The 13,851-nt window shown below is 65.7% G+C and overlaps 1 protein-coding gene across 1 annotated transcript; it reads left to right on the plus strand.

The window, feature by feature from the left end:
• The first annotated feature begins 3,951 nt into the window (after window positions 1-3,951).
• CCND1 (cyclin D1) lies at window positions 3,952-13,851 on the plus strand. Its single transcript, XM_074275246.1, has 5 exons — window positions 3,952-4,253; window positions 5,422-5,637; window positions 6,218-6,377; window positions 10,747-10,895; window positions 12,553-13,851. The coding sequence occupies exons 1-5, from the start codon at window positions 4,056-4,058 to the stop codon at window positions 12,706-12,708; spliced, it is 879 nt and encodes a 292-aa protein (XP_074131347.1). The 5' UTR covers window positions 3,952-4,055; the 3' UTR covers window positions 12,709-13,851.

Consider the following 13,851-nt stretch of genomic DNA (forward strand, 5'->3'; position numbering starts at 1 on the left):
CGGGGGCCAAGGTCCCAACTGCGCCCTCGGGGCAGAGTCGGGGGGCCCGGGGCTCCGGGAAAGCGGGGCACGCCGAGCCCGGAGCAGCTCCGCCGGCCGCTCCTTTTTCCTGCTCCCCGAGGGCAGCGTCCGGGCCGGTCCCGTCGCGCCCCGGCCGGCCCGGGCGCGCCTCTTGCAGGCATTACGGTAGGCGGCCGCGATAAGGGACCACGTGGCCCGGGGAGCGGAGGCACCGGCTGGAATGCGCGGAATGCGCGGCGCTGCCTCTTAATGAGCGGAGCTCGAGCCTCAATTACGGCGGGAGCGGCGCGCGCGCCCGCCGCTCCCGGGCCTGGCCGGGCCGGGGTCCATGCGCCGAGGGGGAACGGCCAGCCCCGCTCCGCCCAAGAGCGATGGGGAGGGGGCTGGCTCCCTCCCCCGGGAACTTCCTTAAGCCGAGATTTGCATGCCTTGGAGCGGCGCCCCCTCCCCCGAGTCCCCGCCCGGGCCCGGGCGGCCTCCCCCCGCCTCCGCCCCCTCCCAAATTCCTAGGTAAGGGATGCAAAGGCTTCTGGCTGCAGAACAATACCCCGAAGATCAAGGGCAGGACCCGGCAGGCCCCGCCGAGGCTCGGAGAAGGGGCCGGCGCAGCCTTCTTCGGGGCCGCCGTCGAGGGGGTGCTGAGTGACACAAGCAGCCGTCGGGGGGGGGGAGGGGCAGGGACCAAGCCAGAAGGGGCCAGAGCCCTCCGGGGGCGGGGGCTGCCCCCCAGCATCTCCCCTGGGACCGGGGCCGGCTAGCTCCCATTAGGTCACAGTCGGGCGGGGACCAGGCTGCCCCGCGAGCGTGGACGCTGACGGGCCCTGGGGAGGGTGGGACAGGCTCTCGGTGGGTTTCGTTAAGCCATCCCTCCGTGGGCCGAGCGGGGACCGCCTTCCGAGCCTGCCCCTCCATCCCTGCGGGCCCTGGGAAGAGGGGCTTCCCCCCTCCCGCTTCCTGCCGCTCCTCGTGCCCACGTGGAGAGAGGAGGGGGAACTGAGGGTCGGGGTCAGAGGACCCCTGGAGCCCCCTTTAACCCCAAGCCCATTCCCCAGCACGAAGAACTGGGCGCCACCACGTGTTCTCACTGAGCCCGAGCCCGCACCCCCAGCCCGGGTGACGAGGGTGGGGCCGGGCTCCCCGGAGGGGCCCCAGAAACCCGCGAGGCGGCGGGAGGGCGGCTGAGCGAGGGCCGCCCCCGCTCCCCGAGGCATTCTTCGGGGAAACTCAACAATGGACAAGGGCAGGACTGGGGGAGGGAGGGCCGAGCCTTTAAACTCGCCGGCAGGTATGCGCCTACAGGTGAGTCCACCCCCACCCACCCACGTGGGAAGTGGCTCGTTCTTGGAAGGCTTCCCCCCAGCCTGACAAAAGGAGGCCTGGCGTCCGGGGGAAAGCGCCCGACCCCTCCCCCAGCCACCCACGTGGCGGCCCCCAAATATGCTCGCCCCTGCCCGCTGTCCGCCAGGTCCCCACGCCGCGCTTCCCTTCCACGGGGGGCTGTCGCGCACCCACGAGGCGGAAAAGATTCCTTGTAGAGGCACCAGGGTGGGGGCGGATTGGGGAAGATGGTCTTTATGACACCTCTTTTCCATTAAAGAAACATACCCGGGGCTCCCCCTCCAGGCTGGGGTCCTCCGCCCTTTGTCTCCCAGGACCCTCCCCCCCCCAGGCCTTCTTGAGCAGGACACTTAAGGGAGCTCATCCCCGTCGGATGAGTTGGAAGAGGCCGGCGCAAAATGAAATGCGGAAAATAAAGTTATTCTAATTTTCTATATTTGGGGTCTCTGCAATTCACCCCCCATGTCCCCCAGAATCCTGCATGCAGCCCCACGCGCCCTCGGGGGTGCACGCTCGAAGCATTCGGCCCCCCGCGCCACTCTCTCCCCGCCCCTCCCCCCCCGGGCTTCTCTCTCTGCGGGGTCAGGAGGGCCGCACAGGACTTCCCAGTCCGGGTCCTGGACGGCCCAGGCTGGCTTTGCCCGGAGGACCCGAGCCTCCACGTTTTTGTGCGCGCCGTGCACTTTAGCGCCGGTCCCTGGGCCCCGGCCATGCAGCCTCTCAGTTCCTCGTTGAGATCTGCCTGATCCGCCTGGTAACACGTTTCGCCTCCCATTGGCTGATGCTAATTCCAGCTTCCTCTGGGGTTTCCAGCCAGCCCGGGGGGAAGCTCCCTCCAGGAATCGGCCTGGGAGCCCGTTGAGTGGCCGGGGGCTGACTCCGGGGGCGCCCACGGGCGCGGCGAGGCTGCGGAGCCCGTGGCCGCCGGCCCCGGCCCCGCAAGTCGCTATTTTATGAATGAAAGCCGCGGCGCTGACGTCGGGCCCGGACCCGGCGTGGGCGGCGCGGGGTGGCCGGCTCCCGCCTCCTCCCACACAGCCGCATTCGCAGCCCACCCGTGCTCGAGGCTGCGCGGCGCGTCCCTCCCGCCCGCCCCCCCCCGAGCCCTCGAGGCGCTCCGAGCCCACCGACTCCCGGACCCCTCCCCCTCGGCCCCTCAACCCCGTCCGCGCTAGTGAAATGCACGCGACCCCGAGGGAGCCGACACACGGGGTCCGGGTGGTGGGGTCTGGGTGACCTCGGCTGGAGAAAGCACGAGCGCTCGCAGTCACCAGAGGAAGGGAGGAAACACGCACTTATTAGGCGCCTGCTGTGTGTCAGGCACATGGAGGAAGCCAGGAATGAGCTGAACACGTTGTGCCCATTTCTTGTCTACTCCACTTGAACCCCCAGCGTCCCCCCAAGATTGTGCCCCGCTAAGTCCGACGCAGAACCGCCCCCAGCGCACTTGACAGAGGGGGCTCCCAGGGCCAGCCATCCTCCTCTTTTATTCCTTTTTCTCTTTATTTTCGCTTTTCCTCTCTTTTCCTTCTCGCCTTTTCTCTTTCATTTAGCCGCCCTCTCCTTTTCCCCCTTTCTTCCCTCTGTCTCCTTCCTGCTTCCTTTCCTCTCGAGGCCTGCCCGCCCGTGGGTTCCCACAGCCGCTCCCGAACTCCCCCGAGTGGGCAGGGAAGCGGGGTGGAGGAGGCCGGGGGAAAGGTGGCTGGTCCGGCGCTCCCTCCCTCTCCCCCTCCCCCGGAGGAGCTCTTCCTCCAGGACAGGCTGGAGGGAAAGCTGACCACCATTTTGTTGTCCCGCACCGTTGGTGGCCCTTCCTTGGGGCTCTTCTCCCCCAGGAGAGCTGGGGGTCCCATCGGGCAGCGTGGGCTCCTGCCGGGGGGCGCCGGCCTTTGTGCCCGTACATGCAGACATGCGGGCGGCCGTTCTGAGAGGCTTCCCGAGTGTGGAGAACAGAGAAGCAAAGTGATTTTTGAAACCGAGGTGGGGGGAGGGCTCTGCCCCCGCCCCCCCCCGCTCCCCTTTAGCCCCTCTGCTGCTCGCGGGGGCCCCTGCTCCCTAAGAGTTCACGTGTCCGCCCGGCCGTCTGGCTGCGGGTGGCCCGGCCTCCGGCGGCCTCGGTCCCACGCCTCGGGACCCGGAGCTGCCCTTTACAAAGCGCGGGGGACCCCCCTCCCCGGACTCCCCGCACCCCTCTCTGCACTTCCCCCACAGAAAGCTGCTCCCGGAGTGATTAGCATTTCTATTCGAGCCCGGCTTCTGTGGGAGCTCGGCTGGCGCAGGCGAGGGGATGGATGGCTTTAAGGCTCGGCCCCTCGGCCCCCCTCGCCTCGCCTCCCCCCGCCCCCGGCCCTCCCCCCGCTTCCCTCTCTCCCTTTCTCATTCTCTGCCGGGCTTTGATCTCGGCTCGACAACAGTCACGTCACTGGGACTTACAGGAGGGGAGTCGGGCTAGCTGCAAAGTCGTGGAGCCTCCAGAGGCTGGAGCAGCAGTAGCAGCGGCGGCGGCGGCGGCGGCGGCGGCGGCGGCGGCACCCGCAGCGTCCGAGCCCCGCGCTCCGCTCCGCCCGCGGGCCCCGAGAGGCGCGCCCGCCGGCCCGGCCCGGAGCCCCCCGCGCCGCGCCCGCGAGGCGCCCCGCAGCAGCCGGCCCCCGCCGTCCGCGAGTCCGTCCGAGCCCGGAGCAGCCCGCCCGCCGGCCATGGAGCACCAGCTGCTGTGCTGCGAGGTGGAGACCATTCGCCGGGCGTACCTCGATGCCAACCTCCTCAACGACCGGGCGCTGCAGACCATGCTCAAAGCCGAGGAGACGTGCTCGCCGTCCGTGTCCTACTTCAAGTGCGTGCAGAAGGACATCCTCCCCTACATGCGCAAGATCGTGGCCACCTGGATGCTCGAGGTTGGTGGGAGGCCGGCGCGCGCCCCCCGCCCCGCGGGGCCGTGGGAAGGAAGGGAGCCGCGCTCGGGAGGGACGCCCGCCGCCCCCGGGGACGGCGCCGGGGGGGATTTTATTTTAAATTAATATCCAAGGACACGTATGCAGGGGCTGCCCGTGCCAGTATTCCGCGCCATCTTGCGCATTTATAGCACAGCAGAAGTGTTTATTAATAGTGAGGAGGGGGCGCGCGGGGAGGGGGCGCGGGCGGCCGCCGGGGCCCGCAGCTCCCGGGGCTCCGTCCTCCGCCCGCTGCCTGGGAGTGGGGGGGGGGGGGGCTCCGGCCTCTCGGCCGCGGCCGCCGCGCTGGGCCGGGTCTCGGGGCCCCGGGGCCGGAGCGCGCCGGGCCCCCGGGGGGGGGCTCGGAATAAGCGCGGGCGGACTCCGGGGACCCCGGACCCCATTGTCGGACGCTCGGCCGGCGCCCCCCGAGCCTCGGAGTATTTTTAATTAATTTCCGAAGGCGCGGCCGCTGTCCCGGCTGGCAGAGAGGCGGGCGGCAGCGCGCGCTGCGGGCACGGGGGGGGCGTCCCTTTTCGGGGCTCCCTGCGCGCCCCCCGCACACCCTCGGCGGTCCCTGGGACCGGGGTCCGCTCACGCTTCGCCCGGGGCTCATTGTCGGGGGTTTTGTACGCCCCGGGCGATTTTTTAAATATTTTTAAATATTTTTTGAAAAGATGACGTCTGGGGAAATGCGGCCGCCGCGCCGCCTGCGTGGGGACGCCGCCACCTTTGTGTCTCGGGCCACGGCCGCTGGCCTCGGGGCCGCCGGGCCGGCCGCCCCCCCCTCGGGCGATCTGGGCCCAGGATCCCCCCCGGGGGTGCGAGGGATCGAGCTCCGGAGGGTCCCCTATCCCGCCCCGCCCGCGCCCCCCCCTTCTCCCGCTCCCTTGCCCTCCGGTCGGCCACTTTTCCTTTCAGTTTCTCGGGCCTCGCTTTTGTTGGGGGGGGGGGTGTCGGGGTTGGGGGGCGACTCTGCCTCGGTTGGCCTCTCTGCACTTTCCAGGGCCCGTTCGGCCGGGGCCCCGCTGGGCGGGGAGGGTCTCGGGGAGCCCAAGCGCTCTCCTCTGGGGGGGGCGGGCAGGATCGGGGGGCCCGGGCGCGCTGCTCCATCCCCCCCTCCCGCCCCCAGGTGTGCGAGGAGCAGAAATGCGAAGAGGAAGTTTTCCCCCTGGCTATGAACTATCTGGACCGGTTCCTGTCCCTGGAGCCGCTGAAGAAGAGCCGGCTGCAGCTGCTGGGGGCCACCTGCATGTTCGTGGCGTCCAAGATGAAGGAGACCATCCCCCTGACGGCCGAGAAGCTGTGCATCTACACCGACCACTCGGTGCGGCCCGAGGAGCTGCTGGTAAGGATGCCCGGGCCCGCTTCCCGGGGGAGGGGGCGGCCGGGCCGCCCGCCGCCCGCCCGGGGCACGCTCGGCACGCCGCAGCGCCGGGCCGGCCCCAGAAGGGCGAGTGGCCCGTGCCGGCCGGGGGAGGCTTTGCGGGCCGGGGGCCGTGGTCGGGGCGCCCCGGCTGCGGCAGGGACACGGCCCGAGCCCTTTCGCCTACTTCCAGCCCTGTCCCTGCCCTCCCCCGAGATGCGCCCCTGCCTCTCCCCCTTCCCCTCCCCTCCTCCAGCCACCACGTTTATACCAAGTTAACGTGGCCCCAAAGTGGGCAGCGCCTGCCCTCTAGCGGCGTCCCCGCGCGCTGGCGGCCCCGGCTCCTGAGCCCGGCCCCTCTCCTTCCAGATGGTGGGAGGTCCTTTTGTCTGAGCTCCTGGAAACGGCCCCCCAGCCCCCACCCCCGGAGTGACCGCTGGTCATCCTTCCCGAGGAACCCCCCTTCCTTTCCGTGGGGGCGGGGCCTCCCTCCCCCCTCCGCAGGAGGCACCTGGGGCACCCCCCGCCCCTGCCCCGCACTGCCCGCCCCTTCTCCTTGCAGCACATGGAGCTGCTCCTGGTGAACAAGCTCAAGTGGCACTTGGCTGCCATGACTCCCCACGACTTCATCGAACACTTTCTGTCCAAGATGCCCGTGCTGGAGGAGAACAAGCAGATCATCCGCAAGCACGCGCAGACCTTCGTGGCGCTCTGTGCGACAGGTAGGCCGTCCCCGGTGCCTCCCCTGCCGGGCACTGTCCCCTGGCCCGCGCCGGCCCCCTGCCGGGCCCTGTCCCCGGCCCGCCGCTGCCCGCTTGGGCACTTCCAGCGATCTAAGACAGGGAACAGGAAGTTTGTCTGCTGCTTTCGGTGGGATTGGTAGGGTGACTGTTTGTCCGGGGGTGGGGGCGAAGGGGCTTGCGGGCCCCCCCCCCCTTTCATTGTGTCCGCTTGCAGAGGGGGAGGAGGTGGCTGTCTCGGGGCCAAGCTCCGCCCCCTCCTCCTGCCTCCACCCTCTTCCCTGCATCCCTAATGAGGCTGCCAAGCCAGGCCCCCACCCCTCCCCTGGCCTCTCCCTGAGCTGGGCCCGCAGCCAGGAGGGGCTGGAAGGGAGGGGAGCCCCAGCCTCAGCTCTCCGGCGCGCACCACGTGCCCCCGGCCGATGGGCCATGTGCGGGGGCGGCCAGCGGAGCGCTAGCAGACGCTGAGGTCCGGGCCAAGGGCACGGCGTGGGCCCGGCGGGAGGGAGGGGCGCCCGGATCCCGCCCGGCCGCCCGGCCGGCCTCCCTTCTCTCCCCCCCTTGCCACCCTGCCCGTTGTGGCCGTGGCTGGCCTCTAGTCAGGGCGCCTGAGAATCGGCAGCTGCCCCCGAGTCTGCGCTCCCCCCGCCGCCCACCCGGCCGGCCCCGGAGGCTCTTCCCCGGCGCCTCTCGGGCCAATCCCACCGAGGAGATGCCCCCCCCCCCCCCCCCGTGATGAATAATAATAATCACAAGCACAATCACAAGTAGTAATAAATAGTAAACAGCAGCCGGCCGACGTTTGTTAGATTACTTTACAATGTGCAAAGCCCGAGCCAGACGTGATGTCACCGGACACCAGGCGCAGCCGGGGAGGGCGGGAGCCCCGGGCATCCTGGGCTCCATCGGACAGATGGCCCCGAGGGGCCTTGCCGGGCTCACAAGTCTGGGGTCCCGCAGGCCCAGCTCCGCTCCAAGTCTCGGATTTGAGCACGCCGCGGGGCGGAGGGCCACTGTTCTGCACTCTCCCTGTCTCTGTGGCTCTTTGTCTCTGTCTCTGTCTTTATCTCTGTCTGTCGGTCTCTCCCCCCTCCCCCCCTTCTACTCAGGCTCAAATCTTGGTGTTTGCCGCTGTTCACTTAGGGGAGTGGTAGAAAGGTCCCTGCCAGGGGGCCCTTGGAAGCTCCCCGAGGTCTAGGCCGGAGTGAGTGCCAGCTGCCTCCTTGGCTGGGTCCCTCAGCTTCCCACCGGCTGACTGGGCGCCCCCCTCGACCGTCAGGGAACCCCTCCCCCGCCCATGGGCTCCGTGGCTTCTGCCACCTCAGGCAGGGCCTTTGAAAGCTGGGTCGGGCCTTTTAAGGCACCGGGACCGTGTTCTGAGGCTCCCAGGAGTTCACTGAGGAGAGGGACTCCGGTGGCAGCTGCTCCCTCCTCCCCTCCGGCCCACATTCCTGCAGGAAGTGCTCAGCGGGCTCCCCCAGGCCGGGAGCAGGCCTGCTACCTGCCTGGGGAGGTGGGGATGGGGAAGGGGGGAGGAGGCAGAGTTCAAAGGTTGGACAGCTCTGGAGACTTCAGTACTTTGGCCGGCTCCCTTCCTCCTCCTCCTCGGGGGAAGGGCGCCGCTTCCTTCCGTCCAAGTGGCCCCAGGAGCCTGGTGGGCTGGGGGCTCGGGGCTCTCAGGGGTGGGAGGAGGGAAGGGAGATTGAGGCATTCTTGCTTACTAAGGAGGGGGCTGCAGCCGTCCCCCAGGCAGGAAGGAGCTCGCTGGGGGGAGGGGCGCTGTGGAATTTTGAGTTCTCTGGCCCGCTCCGCCAGGCACCTCCTGGGGCACTCGGGTGCCCGTGTGCCATCTGGGCACTTGGGGGAAATGTAGCTACCCGAGTTTTCTTTGTGCTGCGGTAGGTTCGGGGGAAACTTAGCAGAGGCGTTTGAAGTTATCACATAATTGAGTCTAATGAATGGACCTTGGCAGGGGCAGGCTGGGCAGGGACGCCTGAAAAGAAATGGGGGCCGCCCGGCCCCCGCCCAGAAGGGCCTCTCCCGGGGAACTATGAAGAGCCACAAATACTGGGCCGGCCCAGGGTACCGGTCCTTCTCTAACCGGGCCAGGCCACGGTACCACTCCTCTAAGTGGGCCAGGCTGGGGTTCTGCTCTTTCTCTAACCGGGCCAGGCCAGGGTATCACTCCTTGTCTAACCGGGCTGGACCAGGTACCACTCCTCTAAGCGGGCCAGACTGGGGTATCACTCCTTCTCTAACTGGGCCGGGCCGAAGTACCGCTCCTTCTCTAACGGTGGAAGGGCCGCCTTCCGAGCAGAAAGGCGCCTTTGAGGGCCTCCCGGCCGGGGTGCTCACCATCTAGGCCCGGGGTCTGGGACCAGCGAGCCCCGCCGCCTGGTGCCCCTGTGATTTATGGGAGCGGCTCTGATTGGCCTCCATGAAAGGGTTTTCATTCATGGCCCGGCTCTCAGCCTGGACGCGATTGCTCCCATTTACAAGGGAGAGGGGCGAGTGGCCCCGGTGGACAGTTTTTTCAAGTCCTCCCCGCGCTCGAGGCGCTTTGTCCTCCCTTCAGGGTGGCTGGCATTCTTCTGGGCCCCCTCGCCGTGCCCCCCTCTCCCTCTTTAACAACGCTGAAGTTGTTTATTCTTTTTGGATGAAGTCTCCGAGAGGCTACCGGGGCCGTGGGCTTCAATTGCCGGGGGCCCCCGGGCCTTTGTGCCACTGTCAGGTCTCATTCATCTCGCCGAGTTCCCCTTGTTTGTGGGCGCTGAGCGGCGCGAGATGAGGCGATGGGGGCTGACAATGATGCCACACTCTGCTCTCGGGGGCATCCAATTACAGACCCGAGGGGCCCCCTGATTAATATGCGGAAATTCGGGGCCTCCCGGTGGAGGACAAGGGAGAGCGGGGCCGGGCGGGAGACGCCGCTCTGAGCCGGCCGGACTCCCGGCCCGGGAGGGGGCCCCGCCGCCAGACGGGGAAACCGAGTCTCAGAAAGAGCTGGGAGGGGGCTCCTCCGACAACCCGATCCCAAAGGATGGAGCGTCGGATGGCCCCAGGTCCTGAGGCGGGCAGGGAGGGGGCTGGGAATGGGGGGGGGCGCCCCCCCCCCCCCCGCCCCGGAAGCTGAATGACAGCCATCCTTCTCCAGGCTCTCAGCTGCCCCGTGGGGTGGGCCGTGAGCATCCCCCTTCCTTGCAGGAGCAAACCAGGGCATCCTGGGGGGGGCAACATCCCTTCCTCTTCCTCGCTAGGTAACAGCTCTGGGGGTCTTGGGTTTCTCCTCGGTACAAAGCAGGGGATAGGGCCGAGGCCCCTCCAAGGGCTCTGCCTTAGGGGATTTTGCAGAGTTTACTGCAGGTCTGGCGCCTCAACTCAGCCTGGGAACCCTCCCCTCCCATGGGCCCCACTCCCGAGCCTGGGGGAGTGCTCTTCCTTCCGAGTTTCTGGCAAACCTGAAATGAGGAAAATTACTCGAGCCTGCCTTAACATTTGACTTTGAAAACCGTCTGGGTCCTCAGGGCCGCGTCCGGATCCGGATCCTCAGGGCCGCCGTCCGGATCCGGGTCCTTGGGGCTGGTCCTTGGGGCTGCCGTTGGGATTTGGGCCCTTCCCCCCTTTTCTCTAAGCAGCAGATATTCTTGATTCCATTTCCAGATTGTGGGTGCGCGAGCTCTAGGCCCGAGTTCTCTCTGGAGCTTTGCCTCTGGCTTGGGGGCTCCCTCCGGGGACATGAAGGTCCCTCAATGCTGTTCTGTGGGGGCAGGGGGTCCGGCCCCTTCCCCAGGGATGGTCCCAAGCAGAGCAGCCGTGCAGGCAACCGTGCTGGGCCTCTCGGCTGGGCTCCTGTCAGCATGGGGACATGCCGGGACCCCCAGCACTTAGGCTTTGCCACATCCCAGGGCTTTATTGCCAGGTGGATGGCGCAGTGACTGTGAAGATGAAGCCTTAATTTAAATACGCATTATCTAGTTACCCACAGGGGCGCCAGGCCCGGGAGGAGTTTGGTTATTGGGTTTTTCACCTCTCCTCCAAGGGAGGTTTTTTGTTTTATTTTGTTTTGTTTTGGTTGGGGGGGGGGGGGGAATTTCTGAATTTCCAAATACATCCCTCGGCTCTCTTGTTGCCTTGACTGATCTTTGCTTCCGGGTCAGGGAGGCAGCTCTCCCGGCCCACTAGGAACTGGGGATCCTTGGCCAGTGACCACGGGCCATTGCCAGATGCCATCCAGGGTGGAAGGACCCTGGCCAAGCCAGGGTGGGGGTCTGATTGGGGGTGACCTCTTAGACCACAGGTTTCTGGAGCTTAGCCAGCGCCCCCTGAAAATCTGTCCCCCATTTCATTCCAGACGTGAAATTCATTTCCAATCCTCCCTCCATGATCGCGGCGGGGAGCGTGGTGGCCGCCGTCCAGGGCCTGCACTTGGGAAGCACCAACTCCTTCCTCACCTATCAACGTCTCACCAGATTCCTGTCTCAAGTCATTAAGTGCGACCCGGTAAGTCCCGTGCCTTGCGCCAGATTGTCATACAGGGGAAACCGAGGCCCAGGAGCGGCGAAGGGATTTGGCCACAGACATATTTGGCTGGGGTCTTGTTACAACTGCAAGGGCCTCCCATCAGAGAGGAAAAAACCAAGCCAGGAAATGAGGGAAGCATTTATTAAGTGCTGACTGTGTGCCAGGCACTCTGCTCAGGAGGCAACCCTGGACTGGGGCCACAGGCCAGGGACGCTCAGATGTCACTGGGGTGAGAACGCTCGGCTGAGTTTTGTGGTCTTCTCCTCGATCCAAAGAGGCCATGTGACAGCCCGGGGATGTCTGGGCTCTGCTTGCCACCTTTTACAGAGGAACCAACTGAGGCAGGCTTGCCCAGGGCCACACAGCTAGTCACAGCTCTGGGTCCCCAGCTCCCAGGCTGAATCCCGGAGGAAGCCACCGAGGCCAAGTCCTGCCCTGAGGGTCAGGGCTAAGGCCCCTCCCGCTGCCCTCAGGGCCTTCGGCAGAGCCTAGGAATCTGCAGGTCCAGTTTTAGAGCAGGGCCCAACCTTACCTTGGGAGAGATTCCCCAGAGCTGGGCACATCTGTGGACCCCGGGATGGGGGGCGTCAGTCAGGAGGTGGAAAGACACGCAGGCTGTCAGGCGGACGGACAGACGGGGGACAGACACACGCAGGTGTGCAGACAAACAGACACATAGGCAAGCTGGCAGTGAGAGACAGCACCACCAGACAGTGGCGGGCTGGTGGGCAAATAGGCTGATGGACAGGCAGATATACAGGTTGGCAGGTGGACATGTTAGCAGGCTGCTAGAAGGCACACAGGGGGACAGACAGGTAGGAGGCTGGCAGATGGGCAGACAGGCTGGTGGGCAGGCGAATACACAGACTGGAAGGCAGACATGCTGGTAGGCAGACACACAGGTGGGCAGACAGGGGACTGGCAGCAGACAGACAGGCTGGTAAGCTGGGGGGCAGGCAGATACACAGGCTGGCAGGTGGGCAGACAGGTAGACAGACACATGGGCTGGCGGACAGGCAGACCAGAGTGGTCTGGAGCCAATCTGGGCTGGGCTGGATGGACCTTGCTCACTAACGTGTCTCAGGGCTGGGAGGGGTCAGAGGTGGACACTGGGCGCTGAGTATTGGCCGGGGAGATTGATCCCTCTCCCCTGCACCAGAAGGGCTCATGGGCCTTCAGCCTCAGCCACACCTCTATCCCAGGAGGCTGCACTGGCCTTGGGGCAGCTTGGGCTGAAGTTAGAGTAGGAGCTACCTCAGGAACCCCATCACAGCAAGGGTCATGCTGGCAGGGGGAGGGGGGGCTCCAAGCCAGGGTGGCTCCTGGACTTGGGCACGCCGCAGGGCCCGGTAGCGGGGTGGCCGCCAAAGGCAAGCGAGCCTCAGTTTCCTCATCTGTCAAAACAGCAACTCTTGTGTCTGCCTCCGGTAATCAGCCAATTCTCTATTAATGCTCCAGCACGGGAGGAAAGGCCGCCCTCGCCCCTCCTTGGCCGTCATGGGGCAGCGGGTGCCATTTAGAGGGATCGCCGGCTTGCAGCTGCAGGGGATCAGGATGGGAGCTGGACCTCTGTGCCCTGGCAGGATTGGCGGCCAGCTGGGGTGCTCAAGGCCGCCTTTTCTCCCCTCCCCCACAGGATTGCTTACGAGCCTGCCAGGAGCAGATTGAAGCCCTCCTGGAGTCCAGCCTGCGCCAGGCCCAGCAGCACAGCTCATCCTCGGTACCCAAGAACATGGAGGAAGAGGGGGACCTGTCTTACACGCCCACTGATGTCCGGGACGTGAACATTTGAGGGGCCGCCGCCTGCTGGGGGGGTCCGACGAGTCCGGAGGCATCTGGGGAAGGAGGCCGTGGCCCCCGTGTCGGAAGCCCCGGGCCCGGCCCCCACCATTAACACCCTTCTCCGGGACACTTGTAGACAGAAACGGCCCCTCCGTTCTCTCTGTTCCTCTGCTTTCTGTCGCGCTCTCTCCCCCTCCATCCATGACTTACAGGAACCAGCCCAAAAACTGTCTTGGAAGCAAAGGAGTCGCCTGGCCCCGGGGGAAGGGGCTTCGCGCCACAAATAGATGCTTTTATACTCTAATAATCAACTAGTTTTTATATTAACGTGTTTATGACTATGTTGTAAAGCTAGGCGTTAACCTGAGAAGAAGGTCTCCAGGGGAGGTCCCAGATCTGATTCCCTACACGGTGAACCCCCAAAAGAAAGCCCCCAGATGCAGAAACCACAAAATGGAGCAGAAAACGTGAAAGCGGCTCGTTGGAGGTAGCAGAGGGTTAGTGCTTTTCTTCTGGTAGCTGTAGAGCTCGGGGCGCCGGCATCTCTGGCCCCGCCAGCTAACGCATGTAGTCACTTTACGGTCAGAGCCTCTGGTTTCTCCTCGTCAGCTCGCCAGCGGGTCCGCGCCAGCGCTTCCTTTCAGGCTCCTCTTGTTTGTGTCTCAGGATCTCCTGGGCGGAGGAAGGCTTCATTCCCGAGTGGTCTCACACACACACACACACACACACACACACACACACACACACCCTCATCCAGGACTTGTATTTTAGAAAAGACAAAGTAGTGACATAATATATTCTATTTTTGTAATCTTCCTATTTTTTTAGTGCACGCTGACGGTGTGTGGAAGGACGGGGACTTCACGGGTCCCTCCGTCACCCACCCTTTCTCCACCGGTGCCTCTTCCTCAGGCGTCCGGCGGAATCTGCGTCATGCTCCGAAACCATTCCATTCCAAAGCACTTTCAGTCCGGGACAGAGAGGAAGCCACGTGGCCGGGTTTCGTGGGGGGGCGGGGGTGGGGGGACTTTCTAAAATGGAATGGTTTGGAAGTGGGCGAATGCTCAAAGGTGGACTGCCAAGTGAGCGCGCTGGCTAGACTGGTGTCCAGCCACGATGGTTTGAGAAGGTTGAGTTTCAGGTGAGAGAGAGA

Source organism: Sminthopsis crassicaudata, chromosome 6 (assembly GCF_048593235.1).
Source record: "Sminthopsis crassicaudata isolate SCR6 chromosome 6, ASM4859323v1, whole genome shotgun sequence".
In the NCBI taxonomy this organism is placed as follows: domain Eukaryota; kingdom Metazoa; phylum Chordata; class Mammalia; order Dasyuromorphia; family Dasyuridae; genus Sminthopsis; species Sminthopsis crassicaudata.